This window comes from Monodon monoceros, unplaced genomic scaffold (assembly GCF_005190385.1).
Source record: "Monodon monoceros isolate NGI ecotype Baffin Bay Population unplaced genomic scaffold, NGI_Narwhal_1 Super_Scaffold_4, whole genome shotgun sequence".
Lineage (NCBI taxonomy): Eukaryota > Metazoa > Chordata > Mammalia > Artiodactyla > Monodontidae > Monodon > Monodon monoceros.
In genome coordinates this window covers 34,707,077-34,730,511 of record NW_021703781.1, presented here as the reverse complement: position 1 = coordinate 34,730,511, position 23,435 = coordinate 34,707,077, and the positions used below count along the sequence as shown (strand labels likewise).

The following is a 23,435-nucleotide window of genomic DNA, read 5'->3' as shown; positions in this document are numbered from 1 at the left end:
TCAATGAACCAAAAGAATTTTTAAAAACACACCTAGTAAAATAAACTTGTTCATTTTATCATGGATTTAGTTATGTTCAAACAATGTGATTAATCTAGTAATCCTCCAAACTTCCAGGTTAAGTACCGCTCCCTATTTCCTCATTGGTGACTACCCTTCTCTACGAGCTGCTGCTACAGTCGTAATGAGAGAACCAACCGCAAAGTGTCTGCTGGCAAGCAAATTCAGTGAGGCACTCAAATCCTAGAAACGAACAATGTGACTCTCTGCCTCCCCTGATAAAGAGTTGAAACATGACCATGTTTCCTGCATTTTCAATGCCTCTTTATCGAAAGACATGCTCGTCTGGAACTTGTCTAAACGTAGGCTTATATGAACTAATCCATAGTCATGTACAGTTATAATCAAGGAAATCATGTCATGTCTATGGTTTATTAATGTAGGTGTAAGGAAAGCACTTAGAGTTTGTGACCATAGCAGAAAAGCAATTCCTGAGGAAACGCCTCAGGTCCGCGTCCTAGTACTTAGGAGAGTGCCTGGAATGGAGTAGGGACTAAATGGAGAGAGCCTTTCATCCTGATGAAATGCTGTGTGTTGCCTTCATTGCTAGATCATTTTTCTAGAAGCAAGAAAGGGAAAGACCAAAAAACAAAAACCTCAAAGAATTTTCTCAGGGAAAAAAAAGTTTTAATTAATATCTTTAACACAACTCTCTTTAAAAAATATACTTATTTTAAAACCCCGAGCAAAAGCCCTGTCATTCATTTCAAAAGACAACTCATTCCAGTGCTCTTCCTTGAAGCGCCTGCAGTTTCTTCCTCTGGTCTTAGAGAAGGGCATGGGACCCGTGCTTCCTGTCGTCAGGATAAAAATCCAGGAGGGAGAAATCCTGTTGTAGCGGGTAGCTGTTTTCATCTAACACAAAGAGGCTCTGCACCTTCAGGACACAAGGTGCCCCACTGCCCGCCAGCAAGGCATGGAGCAGGTCTGCGGCGACCAGGTTGTAGGTGACGTCTGAGGGAGGGGCTGAGGAAGAGGAAACATGAAGGGCTCTTAGCATCCCTTCCAGGGGTGTGGACATGCTCACATTGAAGGGTTCATTGTTTCCCTTGGTTTCTCAAGTCCCAAACCCACTGTAAATGTCTCTTTCTACCCCCTCTCTTTCTAGTCACAGGTTACTCTAGAATGATGAGGCCCAATTCCTGCTGATCTGGAGAGAAGGCACAAGTAGTGCACTGTTCAGACTGATGGTGTTTCCTGTTATGGTACAGCCCCTGGCTTCTTCAAACAATCGAGGGAAGAACTGAGATTAATCTTTTCCTAAATTAAGGCTGAAACAAAAAGGGCATGTCCATATCAGAAAAGTACTCATATTTATCTAGTCTATAGCTCTTATCACAGTTACATATATACATATTTATTGTTTATATAACAGGACTCTAAGTTGGTTACTTAATATCAAATCTTGATAATATATACAAATACTAAGATTATAGGTGGATATGTCATTGTATTCTGCATTTGTCCTATATGCTTCCTCTCATTTTTTGAGGACATCCAATCAAGTCATTAGCAAGTTGCTCAACACTAGACAGACAAGGCACCACTGACTATGCTCAGACTCTACTGGTTGCCTGACCAACACCACCAGCCTTTCTTGGATTGAGTCTACAGACTCCTGGAGGGCCCACGACATATTCCTGGAGGTGTGAGAATTCTGTACAACACTTAAAATTTTTGAATTTTCACTTTAATAAGCTAAAAAAAAATCAAGTTTAGTGATAACCTGAATGATCTGATGAACACTTTATAACGGTGCCCACATCTTCACTTATGGATACAATTTAATTAATGCCAAGAAGGAGGACTTTAATTGTCTCAGGATTGGGCAAAACACAGGTCTATACTGTATATGAGAATGACGCTTCTCTGAGAAAGACTAACTGCCATTGTGCAAAAAATGAAAAGACAAGACTGAAAATAAACAAAGAACAATGAGAAAAGGCATGAAAACAGCGGAAAGAATGAAAATTAATAAAGAAAGTGAATTTAAAAAACAGAGAGACTTCCGATTAGGAAGTAGAATACTGGGAAGAGTGTGTCTCCTACCCTAACAATTACTAGAAAAAGCTGAATAAACTACAAAATCACAATCTTCTTGGACCTATAGGTGAGCCAAGATTGTACAGCTGCCAAGAAGACTGCAGTGTAAGGAGAGACAGGACAGGAGCACGGGTTTACCTGGGGCCGAGCTCAGAAAGAAGACAGTCCACCAAACAAGCAAGAATGAAGAATGTGCTTAAAGTTTCAATGAACTGCTAAAAGCCAAGCGTGGACCAGCGTCAAAGACAAGGGGGCACGTGCTCTTCTCATCTTCACCAGGTACTCACAAGGCTGGATGCAGGGCAAGACATCAGAGAAAGCTTCCAGCTATGGTGAAGGCCTGGGAAAGGGGAGAAGCTGCCAGGAGGAAAAGCACAAACACCACTCAGGACGGCTCCCTTAAGGAACAAAAGCCTTAAACTGCTGCAGGAAGACCTCAAGTCCTACTGCCCCAAGATACAGATGGTGAGGATGAAGATGGAGGAAAGGTGAAAGGAAAATCCCTCTATCCCTGGGGGAGGGGCAGAAAACCACCCTGGATCAAGACCATTAGCGGTGCCCTGCTGCTGAGAGAGGGGCAGGACCACACAAAGATACCCACCAAGGACATGAGGCAGAGCTTGGCTGACTTGGCAGGAGGGGCAGGGTCACTGAGAAAGCACCACATCTAAGACCCAGACACGCAGAGCCTGTGTAAGACTAAGGCTGGACCAGAATCAAAGAGAATCACTCCTGCCCTTCCCTCCATGCTGGGATGCACCAAATGACAACGAATAGAGCTTGTACAACCTGGGGAGGTACAAGAACATGAAGAGAAACTCTCTCTGAGGCCCAGGTACAGAGTGAAGGGTTAAAGCTGACTGGTGAAGCAGGAATATTAGGGAAAACTCTCTGGAGAACCACTCCCCACCATGAGCATACATAATGCTAGATAACTGGAAGCCAGTGGTGACCGGAAGGTAACCAGAACAAAAAAAACTCAAATCCGACTCATGACTCATGGTCTGACAAGATTAACTACTCTGCCCACCCCCAACCCCCAGTAAAGGTCTAGGAAAACAGGCGTGCCCACTTCAGGTACAAATACTGTTTACCTCAGTCTGTATTGTTCTATATGCAATGTTCAGCATTCAAGCAAAAATGAAAGCCAGAAAAAATAATCCACTATTAACAGACAGAGCAATCAATTGAACCAGATTAACTCAACTGCTTAGAGCGTCTAAGACTAATGAGAAAAGGATGGAGTTTGAGCATCTGACAAATGGGTCATCTTCACTTTGTTGTTAGCCACTGACTAGACCTATCATCAGAGCTGAAGATCCTACACATCCACACCACTGACACTGGACGATCTCTGTATGTTTATATAGTGTCGCACATTCATCTACTTAACTATTATAAAACTGAGGTCCTGGTGTTGGACACCAGGTAGGTCCTTGTTGATTATCTATTTTATATATAGTAGTGTGTATAGTCTTGTGTTTCACTTAAGCTTATATACTGACAAAAAAACCCTCTTAATTTACAGTATAGTGTTCCTTCTGTTCCAATATACTATCTACACTCCTGAAGTGAATGGTTTCACCAAGAACAACCTCTTGATGGCGTGTTGATATCTTACCTATAACTCTGTTGAGCCAGTCAGGAGAAATGTTGAGAAGAATCTTCTCTATCAGCTTTGATCCTACATGGACGCAAACCTTATATATTCCATCAACTATGGTCATTAAAGCTGGCCTACAAAAGAGTAAACAGCACAGGACCCTCAAACAGATTTTCAATTAAAGAAATGTTTAAATGCAATATAATTTCAAAAATCACTGGGTTTTTATGCAGGGTTAATTTTAATTACTAAAACAACTCTAGGATGTCCTGAAATATCCCAGAAATAAAAGAAGGGCTTTTTAAAAAAAAAAGAGTTTCAAGTGATAAATTAATAAATTTTATTTATTCTATATTCATTTTAAATTTTCAGATACTAATGTAAGAAGACATTATTTTACACTGCTGTGTAAATTATTTCTAGAAATAAAATAAAGATGATAATCATGTATTTCACAATCACAATTTCAAGTTATTTTTTTCCACTGGATTCTTTCTCATCAAAAACAAACTGTTTTGCATGTCAATAAACAAGGAACTAGGTAAATAGTTTTCAGTACCTCATGCAATGGAATATTATGTGACTGTTAAAATGAATGAGGAAGATTTATAAGTGCTATTAGGAGAGGAATGCCATGATACACTCTAAGGAACAAACAATATGAACAAAACGATATGGATAATATTATTCTATCTATATACTTTTAAAGACAGGGATATACCTCTTTTAAAAATAAATTATTAAAAAATAAATTGAAATCAAGATACTACTTGTGTCAATGACTGGGTCTGTGAACATCAATGGCGTCAAATAAGGAACATGGTTGCGTTCCGTAATGTAGTTGAGGGCCAACCTTTTACAAACACAATGGTAGCAACCAAGTAACTTTTGGAAGAGGAAACAGAGGATTCACTGTCTTTAACAATGATGACTGGGCATTATCTTCAACTTTGCAAACTGGTCTTCCTGCTGGTACATATTGTGATGTTCTTTCTGGAGATAAAATTGGTAATGATTGTACAGGAATTAAAATCTACGTTTCTGGCAATGGCAATGATAATTTTTCTATTAGTAACTCTGCTGATGATCCATTTATTGTGATTCATGCTGAATCTAAATTATAAAGCTTGAATTAAATACATATACCCAGAGGGGGGGAAAAAATAAACTGAGAACAGAATTTAGAAAGACTCACTAGTATAGGGGAATTTAGTGTAACAGCTAAAACATGACTACTGATTTTCCCTATGAAAACTTACTTCCCCCTTTATCCACATGATGATTCTAGTTTCTTTCCCCTTTTACACTCTATACTCTTTGCCCAGGCTATCTTTCTTCCTCCATTCTTTATTTCAACAAATACATACTCGATATCTTGTACCATGCAGTGTGCTAAGCACTGGGTATACACTAGTGAATAAGACAGATCTGGTTCCTTCACTCAAGGAACTTAAGAGTTTAATAGGATAGAAAGACAATAAGCTTTTCAACAATGGTGGCAAGATGATTCAATGGGGATAGAATAGTCTTTTCAACCAACTGTACTGGGACAACTGAATATCCACATGTAAAAGAATGAAGTTGGACCCCTTGCTTATACCACATACAGAAATTCATTCAAAATAGATCATGGACCTATACATAAGAGCTAAAGCTATAAAATTCTTAGAAGAAAATATAGGAGTAAACCTCCATGATCTTGGGTTAGGAATGATACTTTTCTTAGATATGATGTTCCTTTATGTTGCTTGAAAAGCACAAGCGACAAAAAGAAAAACAGATAATAAAAAGTGTTGACAAGGACATGGAGAAACTGCAACCCTCACACATTGCCGGTGAGACTGTAAAATTGTGCAGCAGCTTTGGAAAACAGTTTGGCAGCTCCTCAAAAGGAACAAAAAGTTACCATACAACCTAGCAATTCTACTCCTGAGTATACATCCAAGAGAAATGAAAACATGTCCACACGAAAATTTGTACATGAATGTTCGGAGCAGTGTTATTTACAATAGCCAAAAAGTGGGGATAATCCAAATATCCATCAGTTGATGAATGGATAAATAAAATGTGGCATATCCATATTATGTGGCAATAAAAAAAAATGAAGTACTGATACATGCTACAATATGCATGAAACTTGAAACATGTTAAGAAAAAGTTAAGTCACAAAGAACTGCACACTGTATGATTATTTATATGAAATGTCCAAACTAAGCATACCTATAGAGCCAGAAATTCGACTAGTGGGTGCTATGGGTTGGTGGGAGGGGAGAATAAGTGACTGCTATGGGTATGGGGCTTTGGGGGAGGGGGAGATGAAAATGACCTAAAATTGATTGTGGGCACAGTTGCACAAGCCTGTGAATATACTAAAGCCATGGAATCGTATATTTTAGATGGCTTAATCTGATGGGATGTGAATTATATCTCAGTAACGATGTCTTTTAGAAGACAATGTGCAAGTAAACGACTCCAGGTACACACAACACACACGGCACTCTAACAGAGAACAAAGGAGGTGACTAAGAAGGCCTCTCTGATGAACGGCCACTGAACTAAGACACGAAGGAGCCAGCCTCGTGGAGTCAGGCAGAGAAAAGAGCATGTGAGAAAGCCCTAAGGAGGAAGAAGTCAGAGTGTCTAAAGAACTGAAAGAAGGCGGTACAGCTGCAGCCCTGTGAGCAAGGCAAGGAGTACAGCAGATGAGACCGCAGAGGCGAGTGTGATGGGAAACTCTGGAAAGGTTTTAAAGGAAGGGGGTGGTCACTCTGTCAGCTGTGGAGAATGGACTGGGGGGAGACGAAGGGAGGGGACCATGCATCTGAATCCAATTTTGTTTTCCAGACAAGCAACTTTCAAAGTAAGAGCAAAATTCATTTACTTATTTATAACAAACATAAATATATGTAAAGGGAAATAAAGCTTATGGACTAAGCTTCTGTAAATTTTCTTAAAGTATTCCATTATAACATGCTGAATATATTTGCATAGGGTTTTTAGATATTGCAGTATTTAGAAATAGAAAAGAGAATAAAACACTGAGTGCTGGTCTGCTATCCTTAATTTCTAATATGAAGTTGGGGAAACTGAGATACAGAAAGGTTAAACACCTTACTAGCTTCCACAAGTCAGAGGTTAGATCATATAATTACTTTTAACCTTTAAATTCCAATAATATGTTAAGGTGGGGAAATGAGTTTCTTATGAGCCATTTAGAACTTGGTCAAAAATGTAAACCAAGTAAAAGTTTTCTTCAGTATAGCTGCTTAAAGACAATAAAATCTCCCAATTACTGCTTTTGAAAAATTCCTGTTATGATTACTGGGCAATTTCTGCTTTCATAAATAGCTATTTATCACTCAGGAGGAACAATTTATTCTCTTGGATTAGCTCTAGTTAGTTCTCATTAGAAAGAGTTGATATATGTGATCTTTTGGTCACTTCCAGTCCTATAATATTAAACGTTTTCCATCCCACTGGCTTGCTTAGTTGCCTTACCTATAGTATTTTTTCTTCATGGTAAATGGCAAGCAGCTAAAACATTGTTTGTAGATCTTGTTCTCATCTGTTTCTAGTTCCAATCCACATTTTGCACAGCCAGTATATATAATATTGGGAAGAGAAGAAAAAATAATCTTCAGAGAACTGTGAGCATTTAGAGCTATCTTCAGAGATGCTGTAATGGGAAACACTAGCTCTAAAATCTGGGCTTTGATTAGAATCACTTCTGTAAAAGACAAACAGAAAGAAATATCACAAATTAGGAGGCCAAAACCATAATTTAATTTACAAACATGGTTAATTATACAGTTGATTCACAGTTATTTATAGTAAAGGATACACCGAGGTTTGTTCTTGGTCTTCTCTACTCTTCTCCTAGACAGTCTCACTCACGTAGGGCTTCCATATTTACTCTAGAGTGTAAGGGGTGATCTGCCTGCAACTTAGAGTAAAGATTTCTTTGGCTAATTTGGCTGAAAAGGTGGATGTTTTCTTCCTCCCTGTCCTCTGGAATCATGAAAGATCAGTTTAATCTTTTTTAGAAGAAATCCCTCTAAACACTTGAAACTAACATGCCATCTCTTCTTTTCTTTTAATCAATCACCATCAAAAGTCAAATAGGAGGTCAGTAATTCTTCTGTTCTCTACTTTGTCCAAAAATAATACACCATAGCTTACTGTCTTTCTAAACTTTTTTTCAATTTCCCACCTGTCATCATCCACACTCTGGGTGTTGGTTACATAGCCACGTGAGCCCTGAGGGTCCTCACCTACTAAATATTTTCTGTGTGACGCACCAGGCACCTCAAGCATGTTCATTCACTACTCACTGGCTCATGCACTCACCCATTCAACAAATATTGAGTATCTCTTATCTGCCAGACATTCTTTTTTTCTAATTTATCTTTGCCTTACTGTATACTAGTGAGATTGATGAGTTTATCTGAGCAACCTTCTCTTTTCCTCTCCGTGTTCAGTTTAAAGGTTTTTTTAAGGCTTTGAATTTGTTCCTCTTCATCCTTTTAGCACACTCCAGGTCAAGAACTCATCATTCAGTATCCTGTTCCCTTTCCTGGTAATCTCTGCAGGGGTCTCATTAATGGCGACTTTCCTATTCCTAAGCCCTTCAGTTTGCTTCAGTCTTTTAGTGCCTGAAGATAGTTTCATCATCTCTTCCAATCATGTCATATATCTCTACACAAATTACAAGGGTGTGTAGCGGTCAGCATACCTAATAAACTATAACAGACTCTTCATCACACCTTTCCATAGACATGATGAATCACTAAGAAATTATTTAATGAAATAACTCAGTAATTTTATTTTTATTAAAGCATAGCTCACCTATGTTTTTTGTTTTTTTTAATATTTATTTATGTGGCTGCGTTGGGTCTTAGTTGTGGCACGTGGGATCTTCGTTGTGGCATGCAGGTTCTTTTGTTGCAGTGCATGGGCTCTTCGTTGCAGCACGCGGGCTTCTCTCTAGTTGTGGCACGCGGGATCCAGAGTGTGCAGGCTCAGTACTTGCGGTGCGTGGGCTTAGCTGCCCCATGGCATGTGGGATCTTAGTTCCCTGACCAGGGATCAAACCCTCGTCCCCTGCATTGGAAGGCGGATTCTTAATCACTGAACCACCAGGGAAGTCCCAATAATTTTAGAAGAATGTTAATATAATTGCTAACATTTTGTAAATTTACACAACTCTTGAAAAGAACTAAAAGTTCATGATGAATGTGGATACAGCTTTCAAGGGGTTCATGGCCTGCTGGACACTGATATTCTACTGATGGCAGGATACTTCCTTCCTTCCTCCCCTCCTCCCTTCCCTCCTTCCTCCCCTCCTCCCTTCCTTCCTTTCTTCCTTTTTTTTTAATTTTTGGCTGCACCATGCAGCTTGAGGGATCTTAGTTCCCGACCAGGAATTGAACCCAGGCCACTGTAGTGAAAGCGTGGTCCTAACCACTGGACCGCCAGAGAATTCCCAGAATCTTCATTTCTTTACAAAGAGTCAGGCACAGCCTCAACCCCTCTGGCTTTTACTAAGGAAGCAGACGTTCTTGGGAAATTCCCCCTGTTAATCTCCCTTTCTTCTGCCTTTTATTTAACTATGAAATAGGTTAGAAAAACATTGCTTGTATTTCCACATGCTCTCCCCATGTCTGTCTTAAAAACACATAAACAATGATAAAAACTATGAATTCCACCCTCATAGCTAAACATCAAGAGACTGAAAATAGCTAAAAGGGCCTCTGTGAACACAGGATACTGTTACCAAACACAAATTCAGGTGCCCAGTGCATAGTGAGGCTAAGCAACCCGAAATGTTAGAGTTTGGAGCAGAGAAAGGTTTATTGCAGGGCCAAGCAAGGAGAATGGGCAGCTCACGCTCAAAAAATCCAAACTCCCTGATGGTTTTCAGGGAGAAGTGTTTGTGTTTTTGTTTTTGTTTTTATTGAAATATAGTTGATTTACAGTGTGCCAATCTCTGCTCTACAGCAAAGTGACTCAGTTATACACATATAGACATTCTCTTTTTTATATTCTTTTCCATTATGGTTTATCACAGGATATTAAATATAGTTACCTATGCTATACATTAGGAACTTGTTTAGGGAGAAGTTTTGCTGGGCAAAATTTGGGATGAGGGCTGCAGGGTGTGACTTTCTTCTGATTGGTTAATGGTGAGGTAACAGGGTGGTGTTCCAGGATTGTCAATCATCAGATTTCTGATTTCAACCAGTCTGGGGTCTCAGCATGTAGTTAACCATCTTCCACCAGGGTGGGGGCCTTAGTTCCTGCAGAAGAACTCAAAAATTCTGTTATGTATATTACTTGAGCAGGAACCAGGATCCTGCTTTAATAGTTGCACTATCATTTCTTGACTGCTCCTTCTTTGTTTCTGCATTCCCTTACTTCCCTGGTTAGTAACTGTTGGAATCTACTCTTTGGTATTCAGGAAAGTCTAGGAGGCTGAAGCCTTTATCCTGCAAATAAGAAACTGGGGACACAGAAAGATTTTTTTACCTGCGAAGGCCCCGCAGGGTCCTGCTCAGTTTCACAACCAGGGACTGACTATAACAGCATGGAGTTTTTGCGTGGTTTCCCAAATTGGTGAGTCTATATACTTAGTACCATTAATCATCAAAACTGTAGCCACCTAATTTGTTGTTGTCCATAATGTTGTTTATTTTTATTTTTAAATCTAATTCTAGGTCTCCAATCCCAGCAAGTAGATGTTATATGTAAAAGGCAGATAACAGAGTAGACTTCTCTGTGACACCAAATTAAATGTATCCCCTCTACTGCCTATGGCATTCTTCTTACAGTGACCAGCTCCACAAGCCTGTGGGGTTTTGGGGCTGGGGGGTGGGGACAGGAAGGACATATAAATATGAAACTGGGTTAGAAATTTACATGGCACTACAACACTAGCCAAGATTTCACCAACTAGTATAAATCTAGAGTTTCTATAGCCACTTACTTCCATTTTTGAAAGTTGTATCAAAACTTTGTTTGATATAAAAATTTGTAAATTTTCTATCATCTGTGTTTATTTTCCAGAAGTATTATTAATTTAACTTAACTGTTAGTATTGAAACAGAGCAGGATCTTGGGGGGCTCTCCCAGGTACAAATCCTTTCTGTGTCCTCATTTCTTGTTTGTAGGAAATAGGCTTCGTTCAGCCTCTTTGATCTTCCCTGAGTTCCGAAGAGCAGATTCAAACAGTTGTTAATCAACGAAGGGAGGGGATGCAGAAACAAGGGAGGAGAAGTCAAGAAACAATAGTAGTACAGCAGTGGGGCAGGGTCCTGGTTCCTTCTCATGGAATATACATAACAGTATCTTTGAGCTCTTCTGCAGGAACTAAGGCCTCCACCCAAGTGGAGGATGGTAACTTCAGGCTGAACACACAGATTCCCAGAGCACCACCCTGCATCTCTCACCCCAAATACTGCCCATAAAACTTCTCCCTGAAAACCACCAGGGAGTTGGGATTTTTTGGACATGAGCTGCCCATTCTCCTTGCTTGGCCCTGTAGTAAACCTTTCTCTGCTCCAAACTCTGACATTTTGGTTTGTTTGGCCTCACTGTGCATCTGGCACACGAACTTGCTTTTGGTCACAGTATCAATAAATGTTTCCATGTAGAAGTGGGTATATGGAGTTCTTCTCTGAGAATAAATCTCTGTATTCAATTAAAAGGTGGATTTTTTGAGAGGCTGTTGTTTTTGTTTTCTACTTGCATTCTCCTTAGCTTAGTTTTATAATGTAATAATGCTAACCTATAATCACATCTTGGAAAATATTCAAACACACATACCTGAATTAACACAACTTGTCAAATTTTAACCTGGCATTTGGCCAAGGTAGAGTAAGCGACTGGATTTATGCTCCTACCTTGTGATATAATAAAAAGTAAATATTCGGTCTTTGTCCTTAGTTCCTAGCACACAGCTCCAAAAACTCTTGGAAATCTCCCAGAGTGATAAGAGTATCTTTCTTTGCTAATGAGATGACTGGTGACTGGGGCCCATCGGTAGCTTCAGGATGGGGGCTGGTCACCAGAAGGACCAAGGCAGATTAGATGGTTAGAACTTTCAGCCCCACCCACTGACCTCTGCAGAGGGGAAAGGGGCTGGAGATTGAGCTAATCACCAATAGGCAATGATTTAATTGATAACACCTACACGATGAGACCTTGATTAAAAACCTTAAACAGGGTTCAAGGAGCTTCTGGATTGATGAACACATTGAGATGCTAGGAGGTTGGTGCACCGGAGAGGGCATGGACGCTCCATGCCCCTTCCCCCATACCTTGCCCTATGTATCTCTTCCATTTGGCTGTTCCTGAGTTGTATCCTTTATAATAAACTGGTATGTAAATAAAGAGAGTTCCTGAGTTCTGTGAGCAGTTCTAGCAAATTACTGAGCCTGAAAGTGGGGAGGGCTGTGGGAACTCCCAACTTTGTAGCCAAGTCAGACAGAAGGGTACCCGGGGTACCTAATACTTGATCTGAAGTGAGGACAGTCCTGTGGGACTGAGCTCTTAAACCTGTGGAGTCTGATACTAACTCCAGGCAGGTAGCATCAAAATTGAACTGTAGGACACCGAGTTGCTGTTCAGAGTTAGAGAAATGCCTGTTGGTGTGAATAAAACAAAAACAAAAAAACAAACAAAAAAACCCCATACATTTGATGTCAAAAGTATTGTGTATAAAAATAGTTCAGACACTTGAACAACTAAAAACCAAACAAAATGTATGACACAACAATTCTCAAGACATTAAATATCAGACAACAAAGGACAGTGATCCCTAACAGATGAGAAGCAAAAGATGTAAGCCTGGTGACTGTCCCAGCTTACAAAGAGAGTTTCCTGGCTGTGGTGCAGGAAAGGGTACCCAGGCAGAGGCTGGTGGTTTCCCTGAGTTGAGAGGAGACAGAGCTTTGAGTCTGGAAGGCTAGTATGGCTAGAGTTCTCAGGGTAGAGTACTAGAAAGATGAGAGCTACAAAGAGAGAGAACTCTGGAGAAATGCAGAGGGAGAACTCTGGAGAAATGCAGAGGGTCCACCCCTTGGAGAATTCAACTGAGTATTAACCAATATATGTGACCAGAGGCCAAGGAAAGAACCAAGGAAAAGGATTACTGGGAACAATCACTGAAGCTTGCACAGAGCTGGGAGTAGTGTATTTTCCCACCAGCTAGAGTGGAAAATCTTGTAATCCATAGGGCACTGGATAGAGAACTTAGAAGCTGTACTTGGAGGAAAATTTATGGCACTAAACTCCTACATTGGAAAAAAAAAAAAGTCTCATATCAAAAACCTCAATTTCCACCTTAAGAAAGGTAAAAAAGTGAAACCTAAGAAAGCAGAAGAAAGGAAAAATAAAGACCAGACAAGAAATCAATGGAATAGAAAATAGAAAAACAGAGAAAAATTAATGAATATAAAAGGTAGTTATTTGAAAATATTAATAAAATTGGTAAAACTCTAGCGAAAATGATCAGTAAAAAAAAAGAGACAGGACACAAATTAGCAATATCAGGTAATACTGTTACAAGTCCAAGCTTGCTCTGTTCACCACCAGACAGGCCAATGAATCAGAGACCAGGAGTTGAGGCAAGGAATACAACTTTATTCGGAAAGCCGGCAGACCGAGAAGACGGCAGAATACTGTCTCTGAAAAACCATCTTTTCTGGGTCTGGATGCCAGTTTCTTTTATACAATCAGAGAGGGAGAGGTGGTGAGGAAGTAAAGTAAAAGGGCCATCAGTCTTGCAAAACATCTCCTGGAACACCAAGCCTTGGTGAGGGGATGTGTTAGTTTCTTCTTTCTTGCAGCCATTCACAGGTGGGCAGGGTTCCCTGAGGCAGGCCATTATGTATGATTATAATGACAAAAGCAACGAAAAGCAAAGGTTAAAGTCAAACAGATCCAACGTTGAGTCCGATTTACCTCTTCCCCGTTACCAATATTACTATAGATTCTACGTATATCAAAAAGGATAATAAGAGAGTATTATAACTTTATGCCAATAAATTGTTGTTGCTGTTATTGTGCCAACAACCTAGATGAAATGAACAGATTTCTTGAAAGATACAAACTACCAAAGCTCACTCAAGAAGAAACAGATAACCAGAATAGTCCTATATCTATTAAATAAAATTAATTTGTAGTTAAACCTTCCAATAAAGAAAACTTCAGGCCCAGATGGCTTCCCTGAGTTCTACCAAACATGTACAGAAGAAATCAATCTAATTCTAAACAAACTCTTCCAGAAAACTGAAGAGGAAAAACTACATACCAACTCATTCTATGAGCATTGCTCTAACACCAGAACCAGAAAAAGATATGTAATGGGGAAGAGCTAAATGGGACTCCATGTTGGATCTGTTTCTTTGACTTTAACCTTTGCTTTCCGTTGCTTTTGTTATTATAATCATACATAATGGCCTGCCTCAGGGAACACCGCCCACCTGTGAATGGCTACAAGAAAGAAGAAATGAACACATCCCCTCACTGAGGCTGGCCATTCCAGGAGATGTTTTGCAAGACTGATGGATCTTTTTACTTTACTTCCTCGCCACCTCTCCCTCTCTAGTTTGCCTTTTTACTTTACTTCCCTCTCTGACTCTAGAAAAGAAACTGGCATCCAGACCCCGATGAGATGGTCTTTTGGGGACCCTAGTCCACCATCTTCATGGTCTGCTGGCTTTCCAAATAAAGTCGTATTCCTTGCCTCAACACTTCATCTCCCGATTTACTGGCCTGTCACGCGGTGAGCAAAGTAAGCTTGGACTCGGTTACAGTTACTACAAGAAAAGAAAACTGCAGACAACACAGACATAAAAATTCTTATTAACAGGTGTTAGTGGGAATTCCCTGGCAGTCCAGCGGTTAGGTCTCCGTGCTTTCACTGCCAAGGGCCCAGGTTCTATCCCTGGTCAAGGAACTAAAATCTCACAAGCCATGCATGGCGCGGCCAAAAAAACAAAAAACCCAGAAATGCAAAGTTGGTTTAATATGCAAAAATCAATCAATGTAATTAATTATGTTAAAAGATTGGAAAAAAACTATGATCATCTCAATTGATGGCGAAAAAGCATTTGAAAAATTCTAACATCCATTTCTGATTTAAAAAAATTTTTTTTCAGGACTTTCCTCGTGGCACAGTGGTTAAGAATCCTCCTGCCAATCAATGCAGGGGACACGAGTTCAAGCCCTGGCCCGGGAAGATCCCACATGCCGCGTACACCACAACTACTGAGCCCACGTGCCACAACTACTGAAGCCCGCGTGCCACAACTACTGAGCCCACGTGCCACAACTACTGAAGCCCGCGTGCCACAACTACTGAAGCCCGCGTGCCTAGTGTCCGTGCTCCGCAGCAAGAGGAGCCACCACAATGAGAAGCCCGTGCACCGCAACGAAGAGTAGCCCCTGCTCGCCACAACTAGAGAAAGCCTGCAAACAGCAACAAAGACCCAACACAGCCAAAAATAAATTTAAAAAAAAAGAATTAAAAAACAATTTTTTTTCAGAAAACTAGGAATAAAAGGGAACTTCATCAACCTGATAAAGGCATCTATGAAAAACATACAGCCAATATCATACTTAATAATGAAAGAATAAATGCTTTCTCCCTAAGATCAGAAACAAGGTAAAAATGCTTGCTCTTACAACTTTTTTTCAATATTGTATTAGAGGAGCTATCAAGTGTAACGAGGAAAGAAAAATAAATAAAAGGCATCCAGACTGGAAAGAAAGAAGTAAAACTGTCTTAACACAAATAAAATGACCATCTATGTAGAAAATCCAAATCCACCAAAGAGTTGCTATTGAGCTTAGTGGGTGTAGCAAAGTTACAAAATACAAGGTCAATATATGAAAATCAACTGTATTTCTACATATTACCAATAAACAATTAAAACTGAAATTCTTAAAAATACCATTTATAATAGCATAAAAATAGAAACTAGGGATATGTCTGACAAACAATGTGAAAGTCCTATACTCTGAAAACTACAAAACACAGCTAAGGAATTAAAGAAGATCTAAACAAATGGAGAGATACATCTTGTTTATGGATTGGCAAACTCAGTGTTAAGATGCTTCAGTTCTTCCCCAAATTGATCTATAGCTTCAACACAATCTCAATCAAAATCCCAGTAGGCATTTTTTGTAGAAATTGACAAACTGATTCTAAAATCCACATGGAAATGCAAAGGTTATAGAACAGCCAAAACAACTTTGAAAAGAACAAAGTTGGAAGGCTAACAATATCTGACTTCAAGACTTATCAGTATAAAACTTCAGTAATCAAAATAGTGTTATATTGGTGGAAAGATAGACAAATAGATCAATAAAACAGAAGAAAGTCCAGAAATAGACCATACATGTGGACAACTGATTTTGACAAAGGTGCAAAGGCAATTCAATGGAATAATCTTTTCAACAACTAGTGCTTGAACAACTGGATAGTCATACAGCAAAAAACGAACAAAAAAAACCCAACTTCAAGCCATACCTCACGTTATATACAAAATTAACTCAAAAGAGATCATAAACCCAAATTTAAAACCTAAAACTCTAAAACTTTTAGAATAACACATAGGAGATAAATTTTTGTGACATTGGGTTAGGCAAAGATTTCCTAGAAATGACACCAAAAGCACAATTCATACAAGAATAAATGGATAAACTGGACTTCATTAAAATTTAAAACTTGTGCTCTTCAAAAGACCTGGGTAAAATAATGAAAAGACAAGTAAAAGACTACAACAGAGGCAAGCAAAAGACAAGCAACATTTTTGCAAAGCTTATAGTTGATAAAGAATTTTTACTCAGGGAGTTCCCTGGTGGTTAGGATTCTGGGCTTTCACTGCTGTGGCCAAGGTTCAGTCCCTGGTCTGGGAACTGAGATCCTGCAAACAGCACAGCCAAAAAAAAAAAAAAAAAAGGAAGAAAAATAATTTTTACCCAGAACATAAAGAGCTCTCAAATTCAATAAAACAATCAAGTCAATTTTTTTAGGTAGGCAAAAGATTTCAATCGACACTTCATCAAAGAAGATATATAGTTGGCAATTAAGTACATAAAAGATGTTCAAAACCATCAGTCAATAAGGAAATGCAAATTAAAACCACAATGACCCATTACTACACACCTATTAGAATGAACAAAATTAAAAAGAATGCCCATACCAAGTGTTGAGGTAGGTGTGGAAAAAACAGAACTCTCATACACTGCTGGTGGAAATGTAAAATGGTACAACTACTTTGGAAAACAGTTAGGTGGTTTATTTTTATTTTTTGGCAGTTTCATTAAAAGTTAAATACATGCGTACCATATAATCCAGCTATTGACTCAGTTCCTAAGTATTTATTCATGAAAAAAGAAAGACTATGTCCATATAATGCCTTATACTTGAATGTTTATAGAAGCTTTATTTATGATAGCCAAGAACTGGAAACAACCCAGATGTCCATCCACAGCTGAACAGATAAACAAATCACAGTATATTCATATAATATGTACTACTGATACACAAAACCACATAGATACATCTCAAAGAATTTGCTAAGTTAAAGATGCCAAACAAAACAATGTACATACTGCATGAGTTCATGTATAAAACCATAGAGAATTCAAAGTAATCTCTACTGACAGAAAGCAGATTGATTGCCTGGAAGGATCTGGGGCAGGGATGAGGAGTCAGAAGAGATTACAGAGAGACAGCTGACGGTTTCATGACTGTGGTGACAGTTGCACGGGTTTCATGTCAAAACTCACCAATATGAATGTGCATGCTTTAAAAAAGGGTAATTTCCTATGTGAAACTTACATCCCCAAAACCCTGTTAAAAAAATTTTTTTTTTAATCTGACACTCTGAATCACATTTGAAAAGCACTAACTCTGGACTTCCCTGGTGACACGGTGGTTTGTGCCTGCCAATGCAGGGGACACGGGTTCAAGCCCTGGTCCGGGAAGATTCCACATGCCGCGGAGCAACTAAGCACGTGTGCCACAACTACTGAGCCTGCGCTCTAGAGCCTGTGAGCCACAACTACTGAGCCTGCGTGCCTAAAGCCCGTGCTTCACAAGAGAAGTCACCACAATGAGAAGACCGCTCACCACAACAAAGAGTAGACGCCGCTCTCCGCAACTAGAGAAAAGCCCACGCACAGCGATGAAGACCCAATGCAGCCAAAAATAAATAATTAATTAAAAAAAAGAAAACCACTAACTCTGAAGTATCCTATTAACTGCATATGACACAACTCTTACATTTCTGTGGATGAACCAAAAGTGGGCATAGCATGCTAGTAAAAAAGCCCAAGAAATATAGTTGAGAATCTTAGCATGTGATCTCTTAGGAGCTTCAACTTATTTTATTTGGGACCAGATTCTTTTCACTAGCAAAACTGTTAAAATAATCTTAGTCCACTTAAAACACATTTAGCATTTAACAAAATCTATAAGAATTCAGAAAATTATTTATGCAGACTGGAGAATAAAGTTAAAATTCAGTATCAAGATCCAAAGTTCCTGAGTTATTCTCAATAACTCAACCTATAAAAGCACCAAAAATAGTAATCTTACACAAATTCTGAGGAAAATTTTTGACCAAATTTTTCTTCTTCATTAAAACACTTAAATTATGTAACAATAAACCTGCAGATACATCTCAGTTTTTTCAACCCTTACTTGCCCTCTAAATGCATTTGCTACGGACTTCCCTGGTGGCGCCGTGGTTGGGAATCCGCCTGCCAATGCAGGGGACACGGGTTCGAGCCCTGGTCTGGGAAGATCCCACATGCTGCGGAGCAACTGGGCCCGTGCGTCCTAACGACTGAGCCTGCACTTTACAGCCCGCAAGCCACAACTGGTAAGCCCACGCACCCAGAGCCCATGCTCCGCAACAAGAAAAGCCACAGCAATGAGAAGCCCGCACACCGCATCGAAGAGTAACCCCTGCTTGCCTTGACTACAGAAAAGCCTGCATGCAGCAACGAAGACCCAACGCAGCCAAAAATAAATAAATAAATATTTTAAAATAAATAAATACATTTGCTATAGTAGCCGCTGGAAAACTTTCTGTTGGTTTCCCAAACTGATAATCACTGACATTTACTCATTACTGGCATTTAGCAAGCTTAACTATAGCTTTAAATGCTGTTTAATTTGTTATACTTTCAACCAGGAGTTAGCATCTTTCTAGCATCATTTCTGTAGTTAGGAATGCAATTTAGTGAAAAGTATTTCCCACTAAAACTGTAGCAGTTTATCTAGTTATTTTCACTATTTTACTCTCTCTTCATTCCAAAGTGTATAGCATTCTGAACCTAAAACATAAGCCTTTTACTACTGCACTCAAAATAAATTAATTATATTTAGTTCATGGAAATTGTGTGAGTGTGTGTATAAAATTCATCAGGCATTCTTCCATGTAGTATGCTTCTGAGAATGAAATTTATACACACACTCACACTCACACACACATATTTGAGTTCAGGAAGTATGTTATTACATTATACAAAGCAGTAAGTAAATTCCATAAATTCTGTATCAATGTTAACTTTTAACACTCATGTGATAGATGATAGCTTAGTAACTTGATAAAATGTTTATCTCAACAGTGATTCTGGCTAGAGTCATTTTTCTATTTCTGGCTTATTAAATGATAAGCTGCTTTTAACTACATGCAAAAAATATTTTTAGGTAATCCCTAATAATTACAAATTAACCTCAAAGGATTGTAGGCAAAATGTTAGGAAGATGTCAGTATCTGTTTCAGCTACTTACAGAGATCTATATTTCACTTTTATATTCAATTACATATTTTCCCCACAAATGGCAGCTTCTTTGCTTATATGAAAACTAGCAGACTTCCCTGGTGACGCAGTGGTTAAGAATCCTCCTGCCAGTGCAGGGGACATGGGTTCAAGCCCTGGTCCAGGAAGATCCCACATGCTGCGGAGCAACTAAGCCCGTGTGCCACAACTACTGAGCCTGCGCTCCAGAGCCCACGAGCCACAACTACTGAGCCCATGTGCCACAATTACTGAAGCTCATGTGCCTAGAGCCCGTGCTCCACAACAAGAGAAGCCACTGCAATGAGAAGCCCAAGCACCACAACGAAGAGCAGCCCCTGCTCTCTGCTACTAGAGAAAGCCTGAGCGCAGCAATGAAGACCCAACGCAGCCAAAAATTAATAAATAAATTTATTTAAAAAAAACAAACTAGCAATGTCTTATATAAATAAAGGTCTTACCTGAACGCTTATCCTCTAGGTGTGTCGCTAAATCTGACATCTTCACAAAGGACGGTGTGTGTTTTTGAAATTTTGCTTTAAATGTAATTGCCCTTATATCATCATCAAACAGGCACTCACAGGATGACCATGGTGTCGTATGCAATTCTAGGTTCTCCAGGATGCAATTGCGCTGAACAAAAAGATATTTAAATTCCCAAATATAATCTTAAACAAAACAAAAACAAAAAGTTACCAAAAAGGAAATAATCTAGGCTCAAAATCAGATTAAATAGATTGACCTGATTAAATCAGTTAAATACAACTTTCATCACATTAAGGAATTTGGATATAAAGATGCAAAATATGAATGTTGTATTAAGGCAGTAAGATAAGAATGCTAGAGATAATTTTAACAAAAATTTTTCTAAAGATTACTTGGTCTCCTAAACAGTCATAATTTATCATAACCAACTGCTTTTCAAAGTAGCAAACTCTCATTTTGATATCTACAGAAAAGATTTTTTAAAATAATGGCATAGAAATGGACGTCTGCCATAATCAATATTACTCATTGATTTTTCAACACCTTAGTTTCCTTTTATATTTATTCATTTATTTATTTATTTAGTTGCACTGGGTCTTAGTTGAGGCAGGTGGGCTTCCTTAGTTGTGGCTCTCAGGCTCCTTACTTGTGGCATATGGGCTCCTTAGTTGTGGCTTGAGAGCTCTTTAGTTGTGGCATGCAAACTGTTAGTTGTGGCATGCATGTGGGAATCTAGTTTCCTGATCAGGTATCGAACCTGGGCCCACTGCATTGGGAGTGCAGAGTCTTAACCACTGTGCCACCAAGGAAGTCCCCTTAGTTTTCTTATTTAGCTAATTTTTCCACAACAAAAAAAAGCATTTAGACTCAGTTGCTCCTATTTTTAATTCCCTTAGTAATAATTCTGAACCACAGTAGCACAGACCTTCTTGCCAAATAATCAGACTATAAATTAATAGATTCAACTTTAAAACTATATCAAAACAAAAAGAGGTCTCTTAGCACTAAGTTTTCTAATGACAGTTGTCTTTTTAGTTTCCCACATACTTCAGGCCATAAATCTAATTCACAACACCCTACCGGCTTCCTCAGTTTCTTTCATTGGACAGCTTTTTTTTTGTGGACAATCTTAAAACAAGTCAATACATCTGTATAGACAGAGCATCATTAGAAAGAACTAAAGCATATATATTCCAAGCTGTTGCTTAAAACCAATCACTATTTTAAAATAGCTTTCTTGCCTTATTATAAAATACATGCTTAGAAATCACAGATAAGCAAAGAAATAAACGGCAGCTATAATCAACACCTCAAAATAAACACAGTTAATATTTTAGTGGCCATCTAGTTGTTCCTTTTTTAAAATATTTGAATTTCTAATGCACCTGTAATTTATTTTGGCACAAATATAAAGTATAAGTTTAATTCTTATTTTTTTCTCAAATTGTTAGCCAGATATTCCAAATATTATTTACTCTTTTTTAAAGGAAAAAAATTTGCTTTTATTTTTAAAGTATAAAATAAAATATACCTTTCATAAAATATTTAGACAGTAAAAGGAAAGTAATAGGTAAGATAAGATTGCCCATGTTTCAATAAAATGGATAATGGGTACTTCAGTTAATTATATTATTCTGTCTATATGTTTGAAGTTTTTAAAAAATATATTTATACATTTATTTATTTTTGGCTGCATTGGGTCTTCGTTGCTGTGCTCAGGCTTTCTCTAGTTGTGGCGAGCAGGGGCTACTCTTCATTGCGGTGCGGAGGCTTCTTATTGTGGTGGCTTCACTTGTTGTGGAGCACGGGCTCTAGGCACACAAGTTTCAGTAGTTGTGGCACGTGGGCTCAGTAGTTGTGGCTCAAGGGCTCTAGAGCACAGGCTCAGTACTTGTGGTGCACAGGCTTAACTGCTCCACGGCATGTGGGATCCTCCTGGACCAGGGCTCGAACCCATGTCCCCTGCATTGGCAGGCAGATTCTTAACTACTGCATCACCAGGGAAGTCCCAGTTTGAAGTTTTTTATACTAAAAGGTTTAAAAAATAAATGCAGACTCCATACATGCATAAAATTCAAACTAAAGGTATAAAGAAAAAATAAAAACCACATAATACTACTATATAGAAATAGCCAGTGCTAGCATTTTAGTATCTGTATTTCCAGATTTTAAAAAATTAATTAATTAATTATTTTTGGCTGTGTTGGGTCTTCCGTGCTGCACACGGGCTTTCTCTAGTTGTGGTGAATGTGGGGCTAATCTTCGTTGCGGTGCATGGGCTTCTCATTGCAGTGGCTTCTCTTATTGTGGAGCACGGGCTCTAGGTGCGCAGGCTTCAGTAGCTGCAGCACGTGGGCTCAGCAGTTGTGGCTTGCAGGCTCTAGAGAGCAGGCTCAGTAGTTGTGGCGCATGGGCTTAGTTGCTCCGCGGCATGTGGGATCTTCCCAGACCAGGAATCAAACCTGTGTCCCCTGCACTGGCAGGCAGATTCTCAACCACTACGCCACCAGGGAAGTCCCTGTATTTCCAGATTTTTTAATGTGTATATACATACTTACATATTCACTTTTATTAAAATGAGATCCTATTACACATGAAGTTTTATAACCTACTTTTTTAAACTAAATATTCTATAACATACATCTCTCCAGGCTAGTGAACATACATATCTTTGATAGTGAATATCTTTGTGTGTCTACCAGACCACAAATAACCCCCTTAACTGTTCCCCCACCCTCTGAAATAAGCTCAGATATTCCAACTGGTACTTTTTTTCTTTTTTTTTTTTGGCCGCTTAGTGCAGCATGAGGGAACTTAGTTCCCATACCCCCTACAATGGAAGTACAGAGTCCTAACCACTGGACTGACAGGGAACTGCCTACTTTTTGACCCTGTCCTCCAGGCCACAGCTGACTGAATCAAATTCAACCTAGGCAATCAGATTCTCTTTGCTGGGAACTTAGAAATGGAACTGGTCTCTTAAAAGGAAAAGTAAAACAGGAGCTACAAAGTAACCATCTGCTTTCTGTAAGGTTGATAAGCAGGGAAAGTCTAGACTGAGTGAATAAGGCAGATCCACGGAAATGGTGCCTGGGCCCCAAAAAGCTTTTCAGCTCCTAGTTCCAAGTCCCCCTGAAACCCATCACTCTTGTCCTATGTACTATGACATACTCCTGTATACTTCCAATATATCTCCCTTAATTGTTTAAGTTAACCACAATAGAGTTCTAGTTTTAACTATAAGCCCTCAGTGTCCAAGTTCAAATATAATTTCTTAATACATCCAATGGATTGCAAAACCTTCATGTGCATGCATTTTTAACTTTGTGATTCTTTTCTTATCATTTGAAACAAGCCAAGTTATTTCCTCCTCAAACTTGAGTCTTTTACTCCTTAAAGACAGTGGGAACCTTGAATGGCTGCC

At 39.0% G+C, this 23,435-nt stretch overlaps 1 protein-coding gene across 7 annotated transcripts in view; it reads right to left on the bottom strand.

Annotated features, from left to right (window-relative positions):
* Positions 1–674: 674 nt before the first annotated feature.
* SHLD2 (shieldin complex subunit 2) overlaps positions 675–23,435 on the bottom strand; it is a 101,164-nt gene continuing 78,403 nt past the window's right edge. For 4 of the 7 annotated variants that reach the window (XM_029245146.1, XM_029245145.1, XM_029245149.1 and 1 more), the window contains 4 exons: positions 19,987–20,193; positions 7,205–7,433; positions 3,725–3,840; positions 675–1,026 (listed from right to left, as the gene is read on the bottom strand). In XM_029245146.1, the coding sequence (XP_029100979.1) occupies positions 827–1,026; positions 3,725–3,840; positions 7,205–7,433; positions 19,987–20,193 (752 nt within the window). In that variant the 3' untranslated portion in view covers positions 675–826. The other 3 variants (XM_029245150.1, XM_029245152.1, XM_029245151.1) reach the window with 3 other exon arrangements.